This window comes from Lepus europaeus, chromosome 11, assembly GCF_033115175.1.
Source record: "Lepus europaeus isolate LE1 chromosome 11, mLepTim1.pri, whole genome shotgun sequence".
NCBI classification, from domain to species: Eukaryota; Metazoa; Chordata; class Mammalia; order Lagomorpha; family Leporidae; genus Lepus; species Lepus europaeus.
In genome coordinates, this window is record NC_084837.1 from 111,678,877 (window position 1) to 111,705,862 (window position 26,986).

Consider the following 26,986-nt stretch of genomic DNA (forward strand, 5'->3'; position numbering starts at 1 on the left):
GTCTAAATCGTCACATGATGGATCTCAAGATTATGCACACATCACAAAGCTCTGAGAGCTCGGCCAGGCAGAAGCTGCGAAGCTGTCGCTGATCCCCAGCGGTTCGGCCAACTCAACAGTCCCTGCTGGGGTTCAGCGGCTCCCAAACTCGGACAGATGGTCTTGTAAGACCCAGTCTTGTGTTACCACTGCGCCTTCCTAAGGTGCAAACTTTACCCAACTGTGGTTGTTTTTAGGAGGGGCCTAGTGGGAAGTCTGGGGTCACTGGGGTGTCCTCCCGCAAGGCAGTGCCCATTAGAGAGTTGTCACAGAAGCCTGAGTCAGGCCTCAACTCTGCCTCTGCCTCCAGCTCACCACGTGATTGCTCCCCAAAAACACACATTCTGCCGTGCTCACCCCCTCCGCTGGACCTCACCAGACAGCAGAGCCAATGGGGTCGGTCTACCCACTCCCTGAATGTAAACCTCAAAACGGTGAGCCAAAATGAACCTCCTTCCTCCACAAGATACACAGGTACCACCTCCAGGACATGAGCCAGGTGTGGGCTCCAGCACAGCCAGGAGCTGACAGCCCTGGAGGCTGGGAGGCCTGGGGTGTGGGTGCCGCACATCCGGGTCCTCGAGGGTCCTCTACCTGGATTCCTCCCCTGGAAGGGAGGAGACAGAGAACCAGCTCCCTTGCATCTCTGCTTACAGGGGTGTCCATCTGCTGACGAGGGTTCCACATTGATGACTTAATTACCTCCCAGCATCCCATCACAAAATGCTATCGCAGTGGGGATGACAGACCCGGGGGCACACACACTCAGTCCATTGCAGAGACCAAGCATTTGTATTCAAAACAGGGCGAGTACGAACTAAAGAAATGCTTTGAATTACTTTATCAAACTAATGTTTAAAACTCTGTGGTTATTTAAAACTGTTCTCCCCAAACAATGAAGACAGTGTCATCAGCACAGATACTAAGCTAAATATGCTCTGCATGTCACTGTTGCATATTCTATATCCTAGAATATACTAATTAAATTCTATATCCTAGAGAATATGAAAAATCATCTACATGTGTGTGCAGTCTATTCTGATACAGAAACATGCACACACACACAAGCCCCTCTAACATTTTCCTGTACTAGTAAAGACAAAATGAAGACAATGGAAGTTACATTCTTCAACAAAGTGTAACACAAATCCTACTGACTTATTACAGAGAAAAAAAATCCCAAAGATTTATTCCAAGCGACTTCTAATTTGTTCATTTGATGTGAATTTCTGTTAAGAGGCACACAAGACGCGTCACGCCATGATTACAGAAAGAGCAAATACTTCTGCTTCTACAGAGAAAGCTGAGCTGGGCAGGGACATGATCGGGCCACCAGAGCAAGACACAGCAGACTCCAGACGGCTGTCAGCCCCAGAGGACACCTTGCCACTGCCTCCACCTCAGTGCCAGGCACACGTGGCCAGAGGCCAGCTCGGGTTTCATTCTAAGTGATGTCTTCATGTTTTTGCTAATTAAAAAAAATTTTTTTTTTCTTGTCACTCACCTAATTAGCACATTTTCATCCTGGGAAAACACTTATTTGGTATTTTATAAAAATCACATTTGTTTATAAACACCCAATAAATTATAGGTAAGAACCTCATGAAAGGTCTCTTCATATTTTCAGGAACAAAATAAAAGTAATCCTTATTTTCTGGTTGCACTCAGTAGCAAAGACAGCTTGTGTAGTTTACACACCTTAAAAATTCTTGGGGGGCCAGTGCTGTGGCATAGCAGATAAAGCTGCCGCCTACAGTGCCGGCATCCCATATGGGCGCTGGTTCAAGACCCATCTGCTCCACTTCCGATCCAGCTCTCTGCTATGGCCTGGGAAAACAGTGGAAGATGGCCCACGTGTATGGGCCCCTGCACTGGCTCCTGGCTTCGGATCGGCACATCTCTGGCCATTGTGGTCATCTGGGGAGTGAACCAGCGAATGGAAGACCTCTCTCCCTCTCTGCCTCTGCCTCTCTGTAACTCTTTCAAATAAATAAATAAATCTTTAAAAAAAAAAAGTCTCACAAATAGAAATACATGCATTCAGACTGAAAAAGAAACCTAACTTCATTGTTTATATAGGATTGAATGTACTAAAGAATAATGTGTGTGTGTGTGTATGCAGGGCACTGTGGCACAGCAGGTAAATCAGTCACGGCTTCAAATTCCCACATACTGTATTACACTGCAAGTTCAAGTCCCAAAACCTCCACTTCCAACCAGCTTCCTGCTATCACACCTGCAAAGACAGCAGGTGATGGCCCAAGTCCTTGGATTCCTGCTACCCATATGAGAGGCTCAGATGGAATTCCAGCCTCCTGGCTTCTGCTTGGCCCAGCCCTGAACTGTTGTGGGCGTTTTGAGAGTGAACCAGAAGATGGAAGGTATCTTTCTGTTCTCTCCCCCTCTTCTCTGTTGATTTACGTGTTTTTTTTTTTTTTTAAGATTTATTTATTTATTTGAAAGGCAGAGAGTTAGAGAGAGGCAGAGGCAGAAACAGCGAGAGAGAGAGAGAGAGAGAGAGAGAGGTCTTCCATCCACTTGTTCACTCCCTAGATGGCCGCAATGGCTGGAGTTCCGCTGATCCAAAGCCAGGAGCCAGGAGCTTCTTCCGGGTCTCCCACATGGGTACAGGGGCCCAAGGACTTGGGCCATCTTCTACTGCTTTCCCAGGCCATAGCAGAGAGCTGGATTGAAAGTACAGCAGCTGGGACTTGAATTGGCGCCCATATAGGATGCTGGCACTGCAGGTGGCAGCTTTATCCCCTACGCCACAGCACAGGCCTTGATGTACTTTCAAACAGATAAAAATAAACATACAAACAGGGCATTTAGACTGAGAGTTAAGATGCTGGCTAAGACGCCCATGTCCCACATCAGAGCTGGGTCTGATGGCCAGCTCCAGCTCCTGACTCCAGCGTCCTGCCAGGGCACCCCAGGACTGCAGCATGAAGGCTCCTGTAGCAGGTTCCTCCGAGCTGGACTGAGGTCCCAGCTCCTACGTTTGGCCTGGTCCCACTGAGGCCACCGTGGGCAACTGGAGAGGAACCAGCGGACAGGAGTGTGTGCTCCTCTCCCTCTCTCTCTCGCTCTCATTACTTTGTTTCCTCCTCCTCCCTCTCTAATGAATACTTCTAAATCATAGATTGTAATCATTTGAATTATACGATGATGAAAGAGGGAAAAAACTCAAACATACATCAGGCAGGTTTTTGTACCGTGCTTTCTAATTCCCAAGAAATATTGGAAAAATCCCCAGTCAAATTACAATAAAAACATAAAACAATAAAGCTTTCTTGCACGGCAGCTACCTGTTATGTTTAACGGGCTTAAAACAAAATATGTCAAAGATCAAGAGTAAGTTATCTGGGATGTCAAGTGCACTAGGTCAAAGGCACAATTTTACTAGGTCAGAGGTGATATAAATAAAATCTTGAACGTCAAAGAAGAAGAGCCACAGACAAGGTGTATAGAACATAAAGACATCACTGATGACAAGTAATAACTTTAAGTAGAACAAGTATGTTTACTAGAGGGACCTTCACTGATTAAAAATGAAACTTCCATGTGAGCAATATAAAATTGCCTTTCTATATCACATAACTCATATGCTGTACTGCACACTCATTTTCAGGAAGAAAGGGCTATAACCAAGAATAACTACATGAATTAAGTAAGAACCCTAAAAAATTTAATTCCTTTAAACTGAAACAGTACACAAAATGAACATATCAATCAATCTCAGACCACAATGGCTAAACATCAGACTGTTGTGATAGCCGTAAAAATTAGATAATATTGCACATTTCCCCCACAGTGCATGAATCTAATATTCTTTCTCTCTCATCTATTTTCATTGAAATAAAAACACAAAATTTACTTCTATAAAACAGAATACTCTAGAAAAATTTTAAATAATTTTTGTATATTTAGCTCTATTAATAAGGGAACATAATTATAAATACTCTTATAAATGAAAAAATTTCCTTTATAGTGATAATGATTGCCACAATTAAGAGGTAAAACTCATAAAAGGAAATTCTTCCATTTATAGTAAAAACCAGATCTTCTAAAGGCTGATTTTCAAAAGTGGAGCACACATGTGAAGAGGTTAAAGGCTCATGGAGGGGTCAATGTCGTGTGCAGGAGGGTGAACCACTGCATGCCAACACCAGCGTCCCACATCAGAGCACTGCTCGGAGTTCCAGTTGCTCCAATTCTGATCCAGCTCCTGCTAATGCACCTGGGAAGATGGCCCAAGTGCTTGGGCCCCTGCACCTATGTGTGAGATTCAGATATAGTTCAGGGTTCCTGACTTCAGTCTGGTCATTGAGGCCAATTGGGGAGTGAACCAGTGGGTGGAAGGTCTCTTTCTCTCTCATTCTGTCACTCTACCTTTCAAATAAATAATCATAAAAAAATTCACATTATCTTTTTTCCCCCAAAGAAACTTTTATTTAATGAGTACAAATCTCCTAAGCACAACTTTAGGAAAACAGTGATTCTTCCCATCATACAGCCCTCCCAACCCCACTCCCACCCCATCTCCTTCTCCCTCTCCCAGTCCCAGTCCCATTCTCCAATAAGAAAAGAAAACAAAAACTGTTCCACGACAGTCAAGACCAGGCTGTTCCAGTTATTACTTATCCCAGTGTCAACTTCACTTCTACAGATCTCCTTTTAGGTGCTCTATCAGTTATCACAGAACGGAGAGAACACATGGTATCTCCCTTTGGGACTGGCTTATTTCATTAAGTATGATGTTTTCCAGATTCAACCATTTTGCTACAAATGACTGGATATCATTTTTTTTTTACCACTGTGTAGTATTCCATAGAGCACATATCCCGTAATTTCTTTATCCAGTCTTCAGTTACAGGAGTTTTCATTGATTCCATGTCTTAGCTACTGTGAATTCAGCTGAAATAAACATGGAAGTACAGACAACTCTTCTATTTGCTGACATCATTTCCCTTAGGTAAATTCCCAGGAGTGGGATGGCAGGGTCAAATGGTAGGTCTACTTAGATTTCTGAGGTATCTCCACACTGATTTCCGAAGTGGTTTTACCAGTTTACATTCCCATCAAAAGTAGATTAGGGTAGTTTTTTCCCCTCATCCTCAACCGCATTTGTTGTTTGTTGATTTCTGTATGATAGCCATTCTATCAGGGATGAGGTGAAACCTCATTGTGGTTTTGACTTCATCTCTCTGATGGCTAGTGATCCTGAGCATTTTTTCATTTGTCTGTTGGCTATTTGGATTTCCTCTTTTGAAAATGTCTGTTTAAGTCTTTGTCCCATTTCTTAACTGGGTTGTTTGTTTTGTTGTTGTGGAGTTTCTTGATCTTTTTGTGAATTCTGGTTATTAATCCTTTATCAGTTGCACTGTTTGTAAATAATTTCTCTGATTCTGTCAGCTGCCTCTTCACTTTCCTGAGTGTTTCTTTCGCAGCACAGAAGCTTCTCAATTTGATGTAATCCTATTTGTTGATTTTGGCTTTGATTGCCTGTGCCTCTGGGGTCTTTTCCAAGAACTCTGCCCATGCCAATATCTTGAAGAGTTTCCTCAATGTTTTCTAGTAATTTGATGGTATCAGATCATAGATTTAGGTCCTTAATCCATTTTGAATGGATTTTCATGTAAGGTGTAAGGTAGGGGTCTTGCTTCATACTCCTGCATGTGGACATCCAGTTTTCCCAGCACCATTTACTGAAGAGATTGTCCTTGCTCCAGGGATTGATTTTAGATCCTTGGTCAAATACAAGTTGGTTGTAGATGCTTGGATTGACCGCTTGCGTTTCTGTTCTGTTCCATTAGTCTATCCATCTGTTTTTGTACCAGGCTGTTTTGAGTGTAACTGCCTTGTAGTATGTCTTGAAATCTGGTATTGTGATATCTCTGGCTTTGTTTTTCTTGTGTAAGATTGCTTTAGCTATTCAAGGTCTCCTGTGTTTCCATTTGAATATCAGCATCATTTTTTCTAGATCTAAGAAGAATATCTTTGGTATTTTGATTGGTATTGCATTTAAACTGTAAATTGCTTTTGGAAGAAGGGACATTTTGATGATATTGATTCTTCCATCTATGAACTTGGAAGATTTTTACCATTTTTTGTATCTTCTTCTATTTCTTTCTTTAATTTTGTAATTCTCATTGTAGCGATCTTTGACATCCTTGGTTAAATTTATTCCAAAATATTTGATTATCTTTTTGTAGCTATTGTGAATGGGATCAATCTTAGAAGTTCTTTTTCAGTCGTAGCATTGTCTATATACAAAGGCTGTTGATAGTTGTATATTGATTTTAAATCCTGCTACTTTACCAAACTCCTCTATGAGTTCCAATAGTCTCTTGATGGAGTCTTTTGGATCCCCTATATATAGAACCATGTCATCTGCAAGTAGGGATAATTTGAATTCCTCATTCCCAATTTGAATCCCTTTGATTTCTTTTTCTTGTCTAATGACTCTGGTTAAAACTTCCAGGATCATACTGAATAGCTATGGCAAAAGTGGGCATCCTTGTCTGGTTCCGGATCTCAGTGGGAATGCTTTCAACTTTTCCCATTCAATAGGATGCTAGCCATGAGTTTGACATAAATTGCCTTGATTGTTTTGAGGAATATTCCTTCAATATCCAGTTTGCTTAGAGTTTTCATCATGAAAAGGTGTTTATTTTATCAACTGCTTTCTCTCCATCTATTAAGACAATCATATGGCTTCTGTACTTCTGTTTGTTAATGTGATGTATCACATTGATTGATATGTGAATGTTGAACCTTGCTTGCATACTCAGGACGAATCCCACTTGGTCTGGATGAGTGATCTTTCCAATGTGTTGTTAGATTCAATTGGCCAAAATTTTGTTGAGGATTTTTGTGTCTATGTTCACCAGGGAAATTAGTCTGTAGTTCTCTTTCTCTTTCATATCTCTTTCAGGTTTAGGAATTAAGGTGATGCTGGCTTCATAGAAAAAACTTGGGAGGATTCCCTCCCTTTCAATTGTTTTGAATAACTTGAGAAGAATTTGAGTTACTTCTTCTTTAAATGCCTGGTAGAATTCAGCAGTGAACCCATCTGGTCCTGGGCTTTCCTTTGTTGGGAGAGTCTTTGTTATTGATTCAATTTCCATCTTGGTTATGGGTCTGTTTAGGTTTTCTATGTCTCCATGGCTCAGTTTAGGTAGGTTGTATGTATCCAGGAATCTATCCATTTCTCCTAGGTTTCCCAATTTGTAGGCATACAGCTGTTTGTAGTAATTTCTGATGATTCTTTTTATTTCTGTGGTGTCTGTTGTTAGATTTCCTTTTTCATCGCTAATTTTTTGATTTGGGTCTTCTCTCTCCTTATTTGATTAGCTGGACCAATGGTGTGTCGATTTTATTTTTTTAAAAAATCAGCTCTTCGTTTTGTTGATCTTACGTAATTTTTGTTTCAATTTTGTTTATTTTTCTCTAATTTTAATTATTTCTTTTGTCCTATAGTTTAGGGTTGAGTTTTTTGTTGTTTATCTAGATCCTTGAGATGCACGGATAGCTCATGTATTTGGTCGCTCCAATTTCTTGCTGTAGGCACCTATTGCTCTAAACTTTCTTCTTAACACTGCTTTTGCTGTATCCTATAAGTTCTGATATGTTATACTGTCATCTTCATTTGTTTCCAGAAATATTTTGATTTCTCTTTTGATTTCTTCTATGACCCAGTATTCATTCAAGAGCATGTTGTTCAGTCTCCATGTGTTCACATCCATTCTAGAGATTCCTGAGTTGCTGATTCCCAGCTTCATTCCCTTGTGATCCAAGAAGATGCATGGCATGATTTCAATTTTTTTAAGTTTCCTGAGACTTGCTTTATGGTCTATCATGTGGTCAATCCTGGAGAAGGTTCCATGTACTGCTCAGAAGACTGTGTATTCTGCAACTGTAGGATGAAAAGTTCTGTAGATCTCTGTTAGGTCCATTTGGTCTATAGTGTCGATTAAATCTGCTGTTTCCTAGCTGAATTTCTGTCTGGTTGATCCATCCATTGCTGTAAATTGGGTATTGAAATCCGCCCCCCTTACTATTGCATTTGAGTCTATGTCTCCCTTTAAATCCCTTAATATTTCTTTTAAACAGCCAGATGCCCTATAATTAGGTGCCTGTACATTTATAATAGTCACATCTTCCTGTTGAATTTATCCCTTAATCACTACATAGTGTCTTCCTTTGTCTCTTTTAACAGTTTTTGTGTTAAAGTCTATTTTGCCTGATAAAAGAATGCCAGCTCTTTTTTTGGTTTCTGTAAGCATGGAATATCTTTTTCTGTCCTTTCACTTTCAGTCTGCATGCATCTTTGTTGGTGAGATGTGTTTCTTGGAGGCAGTAAATAGATAGGTTTTGTTTTTTAATCAAAATTCAGCCGGTCTGTGTCTTTTAACTGGAGAGCTGAGGCCATTTACATTCAAGATGACTACTGATAAGTAATGACGATGCCCTACCATTTTTCCAAAACTATTCCTACTTTTTAATTTGAATTTCCTTTGAACTTTAACTGAGAGATTTTATTCCTTTGCATTCTTTCCTAGTGATGGCCATGTTTATGTGTTTCTCTGTGCAACACATCCTTAAGCATCTTTTGTAGTGGATGGGTGGTGATAAATTCTTTCCATTTCTGTTATGGAAGATCTTTATTTCACCTTCATTCATAAATAAGAGCTTTGCAGGGTACAGTATTCTGGGGTGACAGATTTTTTTCTCTTAAGACTTAGAATATATCTCGCCATTCTCTCCTAGCCTGTAGGGTTTCTGATGAGAAGTCTGCTGTGACTCTAATTTGAGATCCTCTGAAAGTAATCTGGCATTTCTCTCAAGCACATTTTAGAATCTTTTCTTTATGTTTTACTGTGGTGAGTTTGATTACAGTGTGTCATGGTGAAAATATTTTCTGGACATGTCTATTAGGAGTTCTATGTGCTTCCTGTACTTGGATGTCCTTTTCTCTCTCCAATTTGGGGAAATTTTGTTATTATTTCACTAAAAAGGCCTTCTAATCCTTTTTTTCTTTCCACGCCTTCAGGAACTCCTAGAACCCATATGTTGGATCATCTCATAGTATCCTATAGATTCCCAATAGCGTTTAGTTTTCTAATTTCTTCTTTTTGTGTTTGGTCTGACTGTATAATTTCCTGTGCTTTGTCTTCTAAGTCGGATAGTCTTTCTTCTGCTTCACAGATCGTGTTTTTAAGGCTCTCAATGGTATTTTTTATTTTTATTTGTTCTATTGAATTCTTCATTTCTAATATTCATTTTGATTTCTCTTTAACATCTCAATTTTGAGAAAGAAATTTTCTGAAATGTCATGTATGGATTTCATTAGTTCATGCATTTGCTGATGATTACTTCTAAGTAATCCTATGATCACTTTTTTGAATTCCATTTCTGGCATTTCTTCAATCTCATCATCTTCACAATCTGATACTGAGGTGTCATGTTGTGTTCCTTGTTCTTGCTTCTTGGATTGGTGTGTTTGTTATTTGGCATTTGTGGGGATACTCATTGTTTTCTTCTTTGATTTTCCACTGTGGCGGCTTTTATCTGTGGACTATGAATGCATTAGCTTAGAGCCTGCTTTCAGGGACTACCTAGTGGTGTGTGGTGGGAGTGGCCAGGGCTAGTGGTGTGTGGTGGGAGTGGCCAGGGCTAGTGGTGTGTGGTGGGAGTGGCCAGGGCTAGTGGTGTGTGGTGGGAGTGGCCAGGGATCTCTGTTCAGTGCTCCGGGGTGAAGTGCATGTCTGAGGTGACATACACGGGTTTGCCGTGGTAAATTTTTTCTTTTCCAGAGGGGAGGTTTCTTCTCATCTGTTGATGTAGAGTCAGCGAGCTCATCTCCTTGAAGGAGACCAGCGCTGGGCACTGTCTCAGGGGTGTATTATCTGTCTCTCTGCCCCAAGGACCACACACAGGATCTGTGCAGTCCTCAGTGTGAGCTCAGGTTTCCCAGCAAAGCCCCTCACCAGGTAACCAGGGAGCCCTGCGTGTGTGGAGCCTCCCACAGTGACTGCCCAGAGTCCCAGCCACACCCTGAGTTCTCCCACACAGCCTCAGTGTTTTCACAGTCCCGGCACACAAGCCTCCCACAGCCAGGAGCACCCAGCCCTGTCGGTTCTCCCTACCAGACTCAGCCAGGACTCTCCATGAGCTGGCACAGCTGTTACACATGTCCAGACTACTCTCTGTCAGCCTGCTACAGGACGCCCCTGCAGGACAATCGGGCAGAGAGAAAATGTGCCCTCCTTCGTTTTTTCCCCTGAGGTTGGCAGGTGCACCGTCCCCCAAGGGGCTCCAAGCCGGATTCCCTCTAGGCTCTTCCTGCAGCTTTTTCACCAGCGGCTTGGGCTGCTGCAGTCCGGTCTCACCTTGCTCTCCAACACTGTAGCAGAGCCTCTCAGCTGGTGGAGTCCCCCTTGTGCACATCTTCGCCCTCCACGTAGGTCCACTGAGTACCTCCAATTTGTGCAGAGTTTTCTCTGCTGTTTCCTCCCTAACTTCCTGAGACTCCACTCTTTCCCCTTTTTAAAACTATCTTCCCCTCGACTCTCTGCCATCTTAATCCAATCTCGACACACACTTGAAAAATTCTATTTTTCCATAAACTTTTAGGCTCCCTCACACACATGACTTCAGTTCTAAACAGCAAACTCAAGTAGAAAATCAGAGTAATTGTGAAAGATCGAAGTGAAAAAGAAAACTCCATACTACTCTCTTCAAACACTCACACAATTTGAGTAAAAGGACAAATACTTTATGAAATAAACTAACCTACTGGCCCCATGTCCCATGTCACTTGAATTAAGACCACCTGTATTCACGAAGGAAAAACTCAGAGGCCCTCCTCAAACTATGTCATATAACCTCCCAGATGAGTTCAACTCAACTCCCTGAGCACGTACTAGCTTTCACCAAGAGCCGTGACCATGTGTCCGGGCAACGTGAAACACGAACACGCGGGAGACCAGATTTCTGCCTGGGTGAGCTGCTGTGCTAATCTTCCCACTCCAACAGTTACACAACACAGACAAAGCAACCACTTCAAGGCATTAGAGAGCGGCCCACATGGCCAGGACCTCGGAGACCCGATCCCTAAGTGAGCTCCACGTGCACGCCGGCCTTTAGCTGTGTGGGTGGTGCCAGCAATTGGCATGGAGAGCAGGGCACCCAGACAGCAGCCATCTCACTGAGCTGAGGGGACAGACAGGGAATGCAGAGCCGTCACGTGGTTGGCACCTGAGGGGGAAAATTCCTCCGAAGTGAGCCCAACAATCTCTCGTGAGCCGGCCTCTGACACCGGTCAAGGACAGACGCCGGGGAGCGCCCACAGTGTCCTGCCCGCCGCCAGGTGAAACGTGTGAGGGAAGCGAGCTGAGAACCTCCCCTGCTCTGACGGCACCCACCCAGAGCAAGGCCTCGCCTCCCTCCGCGGACCCCCACATGTGTGTGCTCCCTTCCTTAAACAGGGTAATACACGCACGTCCATCCAGTTACACGCCTGGTCCGCAGGGTCTCGTCCAGAAGCCACAGGTCCAAGTCTAAGCAGAGCTAACCACAGCCTCAGAGGAAGCAGCATGGCCGACGTGAGCACCTCGCACATGCTCACAGTTCAGCATGTACCGACACTGCCCCCAAGAACCCACAGGATTTCCCCTGGGTTTTTCTTTTTCTCTTTTCTTCTTTTTTAAAGATTTATTTATTTATTTGAAAGTCAGAGTTAGAGACATCTTCCATTCACTGGTTTTCTCCCCTTGAAATATGCTTAACAGGGGCTGGCACCGTGACGCAGAGGGTAAAGCCACTGGCAGCATCCCATATGGGTGCCGGCTGCTCCACTTCCAATCCAACTCCCTGCTAATGGCCAAGGAAAAGTAGTAGAGGATGGTCCAAGTGCTTAGGCCTCCGCCATCCATGTGGAAGACCCAGATGAAGCTCCTGGTTCCTGGCCTTGGCTTGGCTTAGCCCCAGCTGTTCTGGCCATTTGGGGAGTAAATCGGCAGATGGAAGATCTCACCTCTCTGTCTTTTTCCTCTCTAATTCTGCCTTTCAAATAAATCAAGAATAAATATTTTTTTAAAATCAAACTACCATAACGTTTTCTTACACAGAAATTATATAAATGCCAATTACATTTGTGTTTATCTTCAGTAATATGTAGACTACGATGATCCATCTTTATATAGCATTGTAGTGGTTGTTAAGGCTTATATACGGTTTTAAATGGTCACAGAAACACATATCAACAAGAAGTTCTTTATAATAGAAGAGGATTCCTAGATACCCAATAAACAGCCATGACGGAACAAAGCAAAGCTCACCACTTCTTCATCTGAAAGTTCCCGCCCCTGGATGCTGCTGTTCTCCCTCACCGCTTGCTGGTGCTTTTTCCCTTTAATGTGGCTAAAGAGATACACCTCTGAAGAGATCTAGAAGCATAAAAACAAAGCAATAGAATTGAGACATGGCATCTGGTTTTTAAAATTACACACTCAGTCTGGTATAAGCAGCATGCAAATTGAGACCACTCTAGCATTTACATTCTAGGATTAAAAATATTTTCTGAGAATGCTCTGGAAGACCCGTGGTCAAAGAGCAGCAAGCCCAACAGGAACTCACTCCCTCCACACCGGAGGCCCAAGCCTGAGCGCCGGAAGCCGCTGTCAGCTCACCAGCACCCTCAGGCTTGGCCAGTGCACTGCTCTCCTGACCACAGGCACTATCCACACTGCGAACTTTCCATTCCAAGCCACGGAAGAAACTCACGGCACTAAGTAGGCGCCTTAGCGTGAGTTTTCAAAGACTAGAAGACCACGTCCTTCCGTGCTTCAGTCACCAATCACAATCCCTCACCCCGAGACCGGTAACGGCCCTACCAGGACGCTGCACAGAGAGCACTGCTTCTTCCTCTCGTAGGGGGTCAGCTTGGGGGCGTCGTCAGTGCTCGTGTGCCGCCCACTGCTCAGCTCCGCGGCCTTCTCTTTCCTCTGCTCGATCTGCTCCATGTGCCTTCGAATGCTCTCATCGTGCTGCAGGGAGGCAAGCGGGGACTGAGAGAGCGCGGACTGCGCCGAGAACACCGGCACGTGGTATTGCCACCACGCCTGCGAAAGCTAACTTACACACTGAAGACAAGGGTTTGCAAACACACAGCCCTTAAAATCTCCCACACGCTCAGTGATATTTCCTACGGTGCGCTCCTAGTGGGTAGCAATAGTTTAGTGGGAGAGGTTCCATGGTGAAATAAACTCGGAAAACAGTCTTCACGTGGAACTTCCGGGGCCTGAGCCAGCGGTGAAGTTGCTGGCAGGGTCGCCCACATTCCACTATCACAGTTCCTGAATGTGGAGTCCCAGATGCACTCCCAGTTCCAGCGTCCTGTTGATGTGTGCCCCGCGGGGAGGCAGGCGATGGCTATGTGGCTGGGGCCCTGCCATCCATATGGGAGAGCTGAATTGAGTTCCTAGCTCTAGGCATTTGGAGAGCAACCCAGCACATGAGAGCTCTGTCTCTCAAATTTTTAAAAACGTTTTTTTTCATTTAACAAAGGAACTTTACAGCACCTCTGGCACGTCACCATGCTCTGTGACTCCATAAATCTAGCAGATTTTACAATTTATTTGCCCACAACCCACTTTGGGAAGCATTTCCTGTAACACAGAGAGAAATGTCAGCACACAGGTGCGGCCCAGGCTATCCACGGGCTGAAAAGGCGGCCAGGACTTCAGCCTACCCCACTCCATTCCTAGTTGTTCCACATCTCCAGGAACCACCCCAGGGAAAACACAGTCACAACACGTAAAAAGCTGTGTCTGCTCTGCCTTTGTGCTCGCCTCCGTCACGAGGCTGCATGGCACCCCCAGTGCCCCCGCACACCCCGCCAAGTCCTCCCTCCGAGACCCTAAGCCCCATCGCCTCCCCTCACGGGACACCGTGTCCCCTCCACACTTCCACAGCGCTGCAGGCACACGCTGTCGGCAAGGCATCTGTACCCCCCCCGGATGACCAGATCGTGTCTCACCACCTCTGCAGCCCCATGCCTCCCACAAGGCTCAATAAATCTTTGCCGTGTTAAAATGAATACATTTCTAGGACCACACGGTCAGCTGCCTACCCCTGCGAGGAGCCAGCATGCAAGTAACTGACGATCTGAAACTTCCACACTGCGAGACAGTGCCGACAGTGGGCAACATTTGCTAGCAAATGTCAGTTTATCATAATCGCCCAAGCCACAGCTGTGAAGTGCATAAGCCCGGAAATCAAGGAAAACATTGTAAGCAGCATCTCTCAGTTCACATCTCCATGATTCAAATCTGTGAGCAGCAGAAGCCTGGCCGCAGCCGTCCAGTTGTTAGTGAAACCTTAGCAGACACGGGACCACCTGCAGTGGTTTCTCCTCAAAGGGCTCGACCTCAGAGCCTTGAGTTAGAAAAGTCGTAGCCAAAAGACATAAGCCTTGTGGTCCAGAAATAAAGATTAAAAATTAATTCAAATTTTTGTCCTGCAGATGAAATTTTAGTCTCACATTGCATGGGAAGCTCCAAAAATTCAGATTGAAAATATACGACGTCCTGACCTTGAGCTGGATTTTTTTCTGTAGCTCCTCCATGGCTTCCTGCTGAGCAGCCGTGAGCGCTGCCAATCGCTCCTCCCTGTCTCTGCAAGAAGAGAAGCAAAGCTAGGAACTCACCCCCTCAGTTAACAACCAGCATCAGCACTCAGATTCTAAGAGCTCCTGTCTTAAGCGCCTATTTCTGTCCCTGAATGCCTGCTAAGTGTTGGGTGTGTCTGGGAAACACCAAGGTTATGAAGGTCGATTGCTAAGATTTCCAAAACCTACGGATACAACGTGAGCTCTGGGACGGTCATTTAAATATGGCGCGTCAAAAACACGCATTTAACGATGTTCCCTTCCAAAAACCCACTCAAAGCCGTAAGATAAGACAAAAAACCACAGGGACAGGGGGAAGAGAATAAGCATAAACCCTGGACACACTTCCGAAACTGAGACAGCTAGGATATCCGGTTCCGGAAGATCCGAGTAAGGTCATTCTATCCTCAAAATTCCACAAGAGCCTGGGGATGAAAACAAGCAGACTGGTAAAGCCTTGGAAGAAACAGGAAGCTGGGGTCTGTACTACGACACAGCAGGTTCAGCCACCACCAACGATGCCGCATCCCACGGCAGAGCCGTGCTTCCAGCCCCAGCTCCCTGCCAACATTCATGGGAAGGTAGGGGAACGGGGCCCATTTGGGAGACCTGGATGGAGTGCCCAGTTCCTGGGCAGCCATCTGGGGAGCGAGGCAGGAGATAAAAGATCTCTTTCTCGCTCTGTCTCTCCCTGTCACTCTGCCTTCCAAATAAATGAAGTAAATCTTGAAAATAAGTGAACAAGTGAAAGGCTGGTGCTGTGGAGTAATGGGTAAAGCCACCACCTGCAGCGCTGGCATCTCGGATGGGCGCTGGTTCCACTTTTGATCCGTTCTCTGCTAATGGCCTGGGAAAAGCACTGCAGGATGGCCCAAGTGCTGGGTCCCTGCCACCCACATGGGAGACCTGGATGAAACTCCTGGTTCCTGGCTTTGGCCTGGCCCAGACTGGGCTATTGTGGCCATCTGGGCACTGAACTAGAGGATAGAAGATCTCTCTCTCTCTCTCTCTCTCTCTCAACCTCTCCACTCCGCCTCCCAACTCTGACTCAAAATAAATAAACAAGTCTTTAAAAATAAATAAATAAAAGCAACAGGAATCTCCAAATGTTTTCCCTACTCCAACTGATGCCTGGGAGACCACAGCCTAGAGGGGTGGTCTCCCAGGCCAAACGCCCACTCCTGAAGATGGTATCAGGGACCTAAACCAGGAACATCACCTTTAGCAGCACATTTATAAATCAGAACAGTCAGCACGGAATATCCATCTCTAACTGAATGTAAGAGTCAGTGACATTCCAACCATAGTGAGCAAGTTGATTCTAAAACTAACAAAGATGTGGGAAAGCACCTAGACAATCCTAATAAAAAGTGAAGGGGGGACAGGATCAAACACCAAAAATTACTATAAAGCTGTGGAAAGTACGGCAGAGGGCAAAGGGGCCAGTGGACTGGGACACGGGGTCTATGAACTAAGACACACATGTAAGAAAGCTTCACAGATCAATGGGAAAAAAGGACTTTTCAAAAGTGAAATTGGATTTCTACTTCAAAATACATAATAAAGTCAATTACAGGTAGAAAAAGACTTTATCATTAATGATAAAACCACAAAATTTTGAAGAATGTCTTATGAGTTAAGTTAGAAAGGGATTTCAGCCGGCGCCGTGGCTCATTAGGCTAATCTTCCGCTTGCAGCGCCGGTACCCCGGGTTCTAGTCCCGGTTGGGGCGCTGGATTCTGTCCCAGTTGCTCCTCTTCCAGTCCAGCTCTCTGCTGTGGCCCGGGAAGTTCAGTGGAGGATGGCCCAAGTGCTTGGGCCCTGCACTCGCATGGGAGACCAGGAGGAAGCACCTGGCTCCTGGCTTCGGATCGGCACAGCACGCCGGCCGTAGCGGCCATTTGGGGGCTGAACCAATGGAAGGAAGACCTTTCTCTCTGTCTCTCTCTCTCTCTCTCAATAACTCTGCCTGTCAAAATAATAAATAAAAGGATTCCATAAATACCAAAAGGCACAAATGTCAAGGTTCACCGAGTTACTACACTGCCAACAAGAACTATGTTAATAAAGAGACATCGTAGCCTACAAACACTGCTTCAATATATGTTAACTGACAAAGAATTAGTATCTGGTAAAGATAATTCCTAAACATCAGTAAGAAACAAAGACTCTAATAGAGAAGTGAATAGGTCCTGCTCACAAAGAAAACCTACAGAGCTCATAAACATGTAAAATTGGCTCAGACTTTATTAGACATAGACAACTAGACAAATAACTAAAATAGCAGAGAGCTCTCTGTTCAAATCTATCAAATTTGGTACAATTAAGAGGTCAAGAAATATCACACCAATAAGATGAACTTAGACACCTAAGTGATTATTTTTTCCTATGTCTTTGAAACTTAAACGAGTGACTACAAATGTGGTAATGGCACAGATCACTGATCCTGATGGGACTGAACACACTGAGCAGTGCCCACCAGAGGACCCAGCCCGTGAGGACCACGTCCAGTCCTGCTCCTCTAGGATACCAGGTATGTCCCCAGCATCTTCCCCTAAATTCCCTTGGGCTTGAGCCAGCCAGAATCAGATGCAATTTTTCAGCCAAAACACCTGGAAATAACAAATTTCTCTTCCCACAGAAAATTTCAAAAGGTTTCACTCTTGAGAATGCTGTCCAACATCTGAAAATCACGATTTATTCCATTTCTGTATTTCTAATCATTTTATAAAAGTCTACATGACAGCCAATGGTTGTGGGTGTTCTCTCTGGGGACGGCCAGACGGCACGGGGGTACCTGGCTCTCTCGCGGGCTGCGTCCTCACGGGCTTTTTCCTTTTCTTGCCGCTGCTGCTCGATCCGGGCCTCCTGCTCCCTCCTCTTCATCAGCAGCTCCTCTACGCGGGCCTGCCGTTCCGCCTCCAGCGCTCTCTTGCGTTCCTGATGTCAGAAATATTTTAGAGGATATTGATGACTGCAACGGCAATGGTTAAAGGTCACCATACTTTCGACACAAACACAGCATTCAAGCCACACAGATCCCTGGTGTACCACTGGGTGCACCACTCCTCAGAATTTAAACAAGAACCCAGTGACATCTGGCTGTCATGCTGCTTAGCAGTGTTACACATAATAATGAGAATGTGTGCTTTGCAAGCCAGGCTCTGTGAAACTAACAGGTATCTCCTGATTACTTCTAAGGCCTATGTTAATATACAAACCATCGTCAGCAGATTTTATTTCTGAAGGGAACTTTCGTAACAGAATTAAGTGAGAGAGCCTGTGGGAAGGACAGGGGGCACTGTGGGTGTGAGAGGGCCCTGGGTGGATTTGGTCTCCTCCAGTCCCATTCTCCACGCCCTGGTTTCCTGCAAGGTGCGTAACAACAATCCACACTTAGGATGTTGTGAAGAACAGAACACATGGAAAGCACCTGGGATGAAGACACTTGAAAAAGTTCATGGAAAGATCAAATTAAGTTTATTTTGGTATCAAAAAAGTAGAATTCAGGCAGTTTTTCACAATACATATTTTCCGTGTATGTTTTGAGTATAACGTCAAATTTTTTGCACAATAAATTCATTTTAATTCTATATTCCATGAACTTTTTGAACCATCCTCATAGATTCTCGATACTTACTTATTCCCACAGCACAACCGCTAAGGCCGGCAACATTTCATGAGAACAGGGTAGACTGCAACAGAAAATGCTGCACCCTGTGTGCATCTCTGCGCAGTAGCAGTACTCCGCGGAGTCTCTCCTGTCAGCAGCTGTGCGGACACATGGCTTCCATCCATGCCCAGTGAGCCCCCCGTCCCCTCGCTGACCCCCGACCCCTAGGATTCCAGAATATGCTGATCTAGACTTTAAAAGTCTCCGTGTACTGTCCGATGTAGTCATTAACAGAGGCAAGCACTCATCACAGTGTCGGCCACAGTGAGGGCTCAGTAAAAGCAGAAAAACAAAAATAAAAACTAAGTTCTTGCTCAAAGAACACTGAGGATAAACTCCACCATTTCTAACAGGTAACGGGTCTTTTGGTGGGGACCTCAATCCACAACAAGCTCCATCTACTGTAGGGAAAGAAAACCCGTTCAAAGTACAATCAGAAAGGAACCTCTTCCCCTCCGCCTTCCTTCCCACTCTTTCGGGGGGCGGGGGGGGGGGGCTGAGAAACGAGAGAAGGCTCTGACTCCAGTGAGGACACCACCTGTGACCTGGGCTAGTGAGGACACCACCTGTGACCTGAGTGCAGTGAGGACACTACCCATACCCATGAACTGGGTTTAGCTGTTTCTCACAACCAAAAAATCTATGTGCAAATTCAATTCAGTTTTTTTTTTTTTTTTTTTTTTTTGACAGGCAGAGTTAGGGAGAGAGAGATAGAGAGAAAGGTCTTCCTTCTGTTGGTTCACCCCACAAATGGCCGCCACAGCCGGCGCGCTGCAGCCTGTGCCGCGCCAATCCAAAGCCAGGAGCCAGGACTTCTTCTGGGTCTCCCAAGCGTGTGCAGGGACCCAAGCACTTGGGCCGTCCTCCACTGCCTTCCCGGGCCACAGCAGAGAGATGGACTGGAAGAGGGGCAACCGGGTCAGAATCCAGCACCAGCACCCCAACTGGGACTAGAACCTGGGGTACCAGTGCTGCAGGCAGAGGACCAGCCTAGTGAGCCATGGCACCGGCCAATTCAATTCACTTTTCAAGACCTACCTCCAAACTCCTTTTTCTTTTTAAAGATTTATTTTTATTTATTTTGCAGAGAGAGGTAGACACAGAAAGAGAGGTCTTCCATCCACTGGTTCACTCCCCAGATGGCCACAACAGCTAGAGCTGCGCCCATCCGAAGCCAGGAGCCAGGAGCTTCTTCTGGGTCTCCCATGCAGGTGCAGGGGCCCAATGACTTGGGCCATCTTCCATGCTTTCCCAGGCCATAGCAGAGAGCTGGATCGGAAAAGGAGCTGCTGGGACTAAAATTGGTGCCCATAAGGGATGCCAGCATTTCAGACTAGGGTGTTAACCCACTGCGCTGGGTTGCCCTCCAAACTCTTAAGATCAAAAACATCAAATCTGTTAGAGAAAATGTTCTCTATTAACAAAAATATAAACATTTCCTCTTACAGCCAAATTTACTTAGAAGCTTAAAAAAAAAAAAACTATGATATCTAAAAATACATGGTTAACAACTGCAAAAAGCTTAGGCATTAAATTTGAAGAATTAAAATAGCAATTTCCATTTGATATTTTGCAATACCAAAAGTCTGTGAAACATAATTCTAAAAGTTATAAATCAGCTTTATAAAGAAAATATATCAAGTTGACATAAAAACAATCACATTGCATACTTGCAATGTAGCCAAGCTGTGCATTTATAAACTTGACGTCAACTTGCTGATTACCTTTAAGGATGTAAGACAGAATCCAACATTGCACTAATAAGAGATCATTGGACTCTGAGGCCAGCGCTGTGGTACAGAGGGTTAAGCTGCTGCCTGCAATGTCAGCATTCCATATGGCACAGGTTCAAGTTCCAGCTGTTCCACTTGCAAAAACCAGCTCCCTGCCAATGTGTCTCGGAGAGCAGTGGAAGATCACCCAAGTGCTTGGATCCCTGCTACCCACGTGGAAGACCCGGAAGAAGTTCCTGGCTCCCAGCTTTGGCCTGGCTCATTCGTGGCCATTGTGAGCATTTAGGGAGTAAAGCAGTAAATGGAAGATTTCTCTCTCTGTCTCTCCCTCTCTGTAATTCCAATTTTCAAATGAATAAATAAATCTTAAAAAACAAACTGGACTCTAAAAACCAATCGTTTTTGTTTTAATAAATGGGAAAAAGAATTGGCAATTACAGACGAGTAACACGTAAGCTCAGCTAGCACTTCCCAATCTAGAATTTAAATTCCCAGGCCGGCGCCGCGGCTCACTAGGCTAATCCTCCGCCTTGCGACGCCGGCACACCGGGTTCTAGTCCCGGTCGGGGTGCCGGATTCTGTCCCAGTTGCCCCTCTTCCAGGCCAGCTCTCTGCTGTGGCCCGGGAGTGCAGTGGAGGATGGCCCAAGTGCTTGGGCCCTGCACCCCATGGGAGAACAGGAGAAGCACCTGGCTCCTGCCATCAGATCTGTGTGGTGCGCCGGCTGCAGTGCGCCAACCGCGGCGGCCATTGGAGGGTGAACCAACAGCAAAGGAAGACCTTTCTCTCTGTCTCTCTCTCTCACTGTCCACTCTGCCTGTCAAAAAATAAATAAATAAAAAATAAATAAATTCCCTAAAGATAGGAACTCTGTACCCCACAAAGCACCTTGCAAAGAAGTGGGGGTTCCTAAACATTTGTTTCACAAGTGACAGATGACTTTCTAAAACAGCATGCATTATGAACCCAAACACCTACAAATATAGGATACAGACTGACAGCAAATAACTAGAAGGTAACAGTCGGCCTTCACACGCTTGATTTCAGTCAGGGCTGCATTTATGGCAGCCTAGGAAAAGACTCTGAACGCTCTCTTCCTTGTGCTTATAATTCAAATTACTTGGGCAAAAGGCAAAGCAGAGGTTAAAAACTACCCAACTGGGGCAGGTGTTGTGACGCAGCGGGTTAAGTCCCCGCCTGCACTGCCGGCATCCCACATGAGTCCCGGCTGCTCCACTTCCCATCCAGCTTCCTGCTAATGCACCTGCGAAAGCAGCAGAGGATGGCCCGAGTCCCTGGGCCCCTACTGCCCCGACATGGCAGATCAGGATGGAGTTCTCTCTCCCAGCTTTGGCTTGAGCCAGCCCGGGCCATTGTGGCCATTTGAGGAATGACTCTCTCTCTCCCTATCTCTCTCTCTCTCTCTCTCTCTCTCTCTAACTGAAGGTTTGAAAACTAAATAGGTCCTCAATGACATTATACACTAAATGACAAGTGTTATTTATCATAAGCATAAAGATTGTCCAGTTCTTTAAGGCCATACGTACTCCTTTAAAAAAAATCTATTTTTATTGGGAGGAGAGGAGCACATTATTTTCCAACCCAATTAGAAAGGAACAGATAATCAGCCCACAGCAGCTGGAGCCTTCAGCAGCTGAAACGAGAGATTCTCTGTCAGTGATGGCGATCTGCAGACCAAGGCTCCGACTTCCTTATCTGAACAGTAAACATCGTCACGGCAATCAGAATTCACACCTGCAGAAGGCGCTATATTAAATCATGCACTCTTGGTGGAAAAACAACTAGGATTTACTACTTTCTATATTACGAGTGCCTCGCCCAGAGCTTAAGGCACGACAGGTGCATCCAAAGGTTTGCAGAATTAACCCCACCTGCACAGCTTCGTCGCGGGCTTGCTTCTCCTCCTGTCTCCTCTGACGCTCTTCCTGGAGTTCATTCAGCCTCTGCTCGTATTCCTTCAGCTTTGATAAAACATCATGGCGCTTATTCTGGGCTTCGAGGGTGTTTATAAAGGCAATTTCATTAACCTGCAATAAAAGCCAAATGAGATTCATTCAAATCAAGCTAATTCCAGAACATATCACAAAAATAACAAATTTAACAAGAGTCTACATAATAGTACTATCTCATGGCAAAGCACAGAACATTAATAAAAAGAATGAATTATGGGGTTTACTTCTTTTCAAAACTTACCTCAAAACAGATAATAATCCCATGACTTATCAAATCTGTACGTCTTTCTGAGAACTGGTTTAGACCAGATGGCTTCACTGCTGAATTCTACCAAACTTTTAAAGAAAAACTAAATCCAATTCTCAAACTATTCAAAACAATTCAGGGGAGGGAATCCTCCCAAACTCCTTCTTTGAGATCAGCATTACCTTAATGCAAAAACCAGAAAAAAAAATACAACAAAGAAAGAGAACTATAGAACAATATCCCTGATGAACATAGATGCAAAAATTCTCAACAAAAATACAGCTAATTGAATCCAATAAAACATCAAAAAGATCACCCACCCCAACCAAATGGGATCTACCCATGGTATGCAGGGATGGTTCAACATACACAAATCAATAAATGTGATACATCACATTAACAAGTCAGAGAATAGGGGCCAATGTTGCGGCATAATGAGTTAAGCTGCTGCCTACAATGCCAAGATCCTATATGGGAACCAGTTTGAGTTCTAGCCGTTCCATGTTTGACCCAGCTCCCTGCTAATGCACTTGGAAAGCAGTGGAAGATGGCTCAAGTCCTTGGGCCCTTGCACCCAGGCAGGAGACCTGGATGAAGATCCTGGCTTCAGCCTGGCCCAGCACCAGCCATTGTAGCCACCTGAGGATTTAGATAGTAGATGAAAGATATCTCTCCCCCTCTTTTTCTGTAACTCTTGCAAATAAATAAATCTTTAAAAAAAAAACTGAATAAAAACCATATGATTATCTCAACACATGCAGAGAAAGCATTTGATAAAATACAACATCTTTTCAAGAATTAAAAAAAAAAACTTAAGCAAACTGGATATAGAAGGAACATATCTCAACACAATTAAGGCAATTTATGACAAACCCACAGCCAGCATCATATTGAATGGAGAAAAACTGGAAGCATTTCCACTAAGATCTGAAACCAGACAAGGACACCCACTCTCAGCACTAGGCAAGAAAAAGAAATCACAGGGTTATAAATGGGAAAGGAGGAAGTCAAACAATCCCCGTTTACAGATGACAGGATCCAACTCATTGGGGGAACCCAAAGACTACACTAAGAGATACAATGAATACACAAAAATCAATAGCATCTGTTTATACAAACAGCACCATGGCTGACAAAGAACTTGCAAGATCAGCCCCATTCACAATAGCTACAAAAAACTTAAATACCTTGGGACAAATTTAACCAAGGATATGACAGATCTCTACAATGGGGCCGGCGCTGTGGTGCTGCGGGTTAACGCCCTGGCCTGCAGTGCCAGCATCCCGTATGGGCATCGGTTCAAGACCCGGCTGCTCCACTTCTAATCCAGCTCTCTGCTATGGCCTGGGAAAGCAGGGGAAGATGGCCCAAGTCCTTGGGCCCCTACAACCACATGGGAGACCCAGAAGAAGCTCCTGGCTACGGATCAGCGCAGCTCCGGCCGTCTAAGTAGTGAACCAGCGGATGGAAGACCTCTCTCTCCCTCTGCCTCTCCTCTCTCTGCGTAACTCTGACTTTCAAATAAATAAATAAATTTAAAACATAAAAAGATCTCTACAATGAAAATTACAAAACATTAAGGGAATAAAAGGCGCCAAAAAAATGGAAAAATATTCCATGCTCAAAGACTGGAAGGATTAATATCATTAAAATGTCCATGCTATCAAACGGCACCTAAATGGGATGCTGGCACTGCAAGTGTTGGCTTTACCCACTATGCCACAGCACTGACCCCCAAACAATACTTTCAAACCATGTGTCTGATAAAGGATTGATATCTGAAATATATAAGGAGCTCCAGAAACTCAACAGCAACAACAAAACAAACAACTCTGTAAAGACATGGACTAGGATATGAACAGGCATTTTTCAAAGAATGAAATAAAAACGGCCAACAGACACATGAAGACACTCAGGATCACCAGCCATCGGGGAATTGTCAAATATAAACCACAATGAGGCATCACCTCACCCCACTTAGAATGGCTGCCATCCAAAAATCAGCAAATAGCAAATGATGTGGAGAAAAGGTACCCTAACACACTGCTGTGGGAATGCCAACTAGTATGATCATTATGGAAGACACAATGTGAAAATACATCTGCCATATGACCCAACTATTCCACTCCTGGGAATTTAACCAAAGGAAATGAAATCAGCATATCAAAGTGTGATCTGTACCACCATGTTCATAAATAGCTCAACCCACAATAGCTAAGATATGTCCGTCACCTGATAACTAGATAGAGAAATTGTGGGATACATATACTATGGAGTACTACTTAGCTATAAGCAAGAACGAAATCCTGTCTTTCGCAACAAAATGCATACAACTGGAGACCATTACTTTTAGTGAAATAAGCCAGGGCCAAAAAGACAGGAATCATATGTTTTCCCTGATTTATGGTAACTAATATAGAGAATACAAAAATATGGATTGTATATGAGCAAAACTGACATTTTGAGATTTGATTATTGTTTGTAGCCCATGTCTACACTCTTAAGGAATGGTGGCTTTTCTACTTACTACTTGTTGAATTCTTTATGTAGTGGAGGGTTAAGCTTGTGATTAAAGTAAATTAATAGTATGTCATTGTAAAAAAAATAAAATAAAAATAAGAGAGGAGAAAGGAGGATGAGAGAGAAAAGGAGGAAGGAGAGGGTGGGAAGTAGCATTATGCTCTTAAGCTCTATACTCATATGAAATACATGTGTTCCCTTTACATAAGCAAAAATATTTTTTAAAAGAACTGATTCAGAAACCTGCCACTGAAAATATCTTTAAGAACAATTTAAGACTCCTACAGAGGGGCAGCACTGTGGTACAGTAGGTTAACGTCCTGGTCTGAAACGCCGGCATCCCATATGGGCGCCGGTTTGAGACCCGGCTACTCCTCTTCCAATCCAGCTCTCTGCTGTGGCCTGGGAAAGCAGTAGAAGATGGCCCAAATGCTTGGGCCCCTGCACCCATGTGGGAGACCTGGAAGAAGCTCCTGGCTCCTTGCTTCGGATCGGCGCAGCTCCAGCAGTTCGGCCAATTGGGGAGTGAACCAGCGGATGGAAGACCTCTCTCTCTCTTGTCTCTCTGCCTCTCCTCTCTCTGTGTAACTCCTGACTTTCAAATAAATAAATAAATCTTTCAAAAAAATTCCTTCAGAGATCAATTTATAACATTCTACTTAATGTTATTGTAATTTGCAACTGCAGGAACTACACTAACATTTAAATAAGAGTGCGCATTTAGCCTATTTGAGTGCCTGGGTTCAACTCCCACTCCTAACACCAGCTTCCTTCCAATGCATATCTTGGGAGGCAGCAGGATGGCGCGAGTAACTGGGTTCCTGCCACCCACATGAGAGACGTGGAGTGTGTTCCTAGCTCCTTCACTTCAGCTTTGGCTCAGGTCCAGCCACTACAGGCTATGCGTAGTGCATCAGCAGACAAAAGCCGTGTGTGTGTGTGTGTGGGTGTGGATGTCTCAAACTAATAAATTAAAAACTTTAAAAATCAACAAACATGTATGTTCATGTTATTTTAATGAATTTGAGAGGACAAAAAGTAAACAACAAATCCTTTTTCTTCAATTCTTATTGGATGAGTGACAACGGGACACAAGGCAATAAAACTGTGAAGCATTTCCAACTTCACGGGTATTAATTATTAGCAGCCAAGTTTTGTTGGAAAGTGCAGATTTTATGAGTAAAGTACAGCTAATGGTAAAACTCAAAAATCCTTTTTAAAAATTTTCTTGAAGTTTTCATCTACTTGAAAGGTAGAGTTATTTGGGGGAGACAGGGAACAGAGAGAGAGAGAGATCTGCTTCACTCCCCAAATGTCTGCAACAGCCAGGGCTGAGCCAGGGCTGAGCCACGCCAAAGCCAGAAGCCCAGAAGGCCATGCGGCTCTCCTACACGGGTAGCAGTGGCCTGGGCACTTGAGCAACCTCTGTTGCCTCCCAGGATGCAGTAACAGGAAACTGGACTGGAAATGGAGTAGCAAGGGCATCAGGGGATCAGAGCATCCCACATCATCTTCACGCACTGCTCCATGCCTGCCCCAAATCTCTCTTAAAAAAAAAAAAAAAAGATTTACTTATTTACTTATGTATTGGAAAGTCAGAATTACAGACATGGAGAGAGAGAGAGAGATCTTCCATCCCATGGTTCACTCTCCAGATGGCCTCAATGGACAAGGCTGGGCCAGCTCACATCCAGGAACCAGCAGCTTCATCCAGGTCTCCAGGCATGGCAGGGGCCCAAACACTTAGGCCAACAGCCTCTGCTTTTCCCAGGCCATTAGCAGGGAGCTGGATAAGACGACGAACAGCCAGGACTTGAATCAGCGCCCACATGGGATGCCAGCGTCACAGGTGGCAGCTTGACCTGCTACACCACAAGGCCAGCACCAGATCTTTCATTCTTGAAAGCCGGAGGGAGGGCGTGCTTTGGTGAAACAGGGCGGAGTGAAACGGAGTGAACACAGAAGTGTAAGCTCCAGGGATCCACGTTGGTTTGGAATTAAAACCAATCTCAAGGCATTTTTGAAACTTCAGACAAGGAAGTCTGAATACAGTTCTGAGCTTTCCCAGTCTCCATGCTCCATGGCCATTTTTCTAAGTACTTTGTGAAGTATATTAATCATATGAAC

General features: G+C 44.5%; 1 protein-coding gene across 1 annotated transcript in view; it reads right to left on the reverse strand.

The window, feature by feature from the left end:
- The window catches only part of SCAPER (S-phase cyclin A associated protein in the ER), a 412,160-nt gene that overhangs the window by 235,991 nt on the left and 149,183 nt on the right, over window positions 1-26,986 (reverse strand). Inside the window, exons 16-20 of the mRNA XM_062206396.1 lie at window positions 22,012-22,167; window positions 17,511-17,653; window positions 14,639-14,720; window positions 12,939-13,091; window positions 12,384-12,491 (exon numbers count right to left, since the gene is read on the reverse strand). Of these exons, the coding sequence (XP_062062380.1) occupies window positions 12,384-12,491; window positions 12,939-13,091; window positions 14,639-14,720; window positions 17,511-17,653; window positions 22,012-22,167 (642 nt within the window). The remainder of the gene's footprint in view (window positions 1-12,383; window positions 12,492-12,938; window positions 13,092-14,638; window positions 14,721-17,510; window positions 17,654-22,011; window positions 22,168-26,986) is intronic.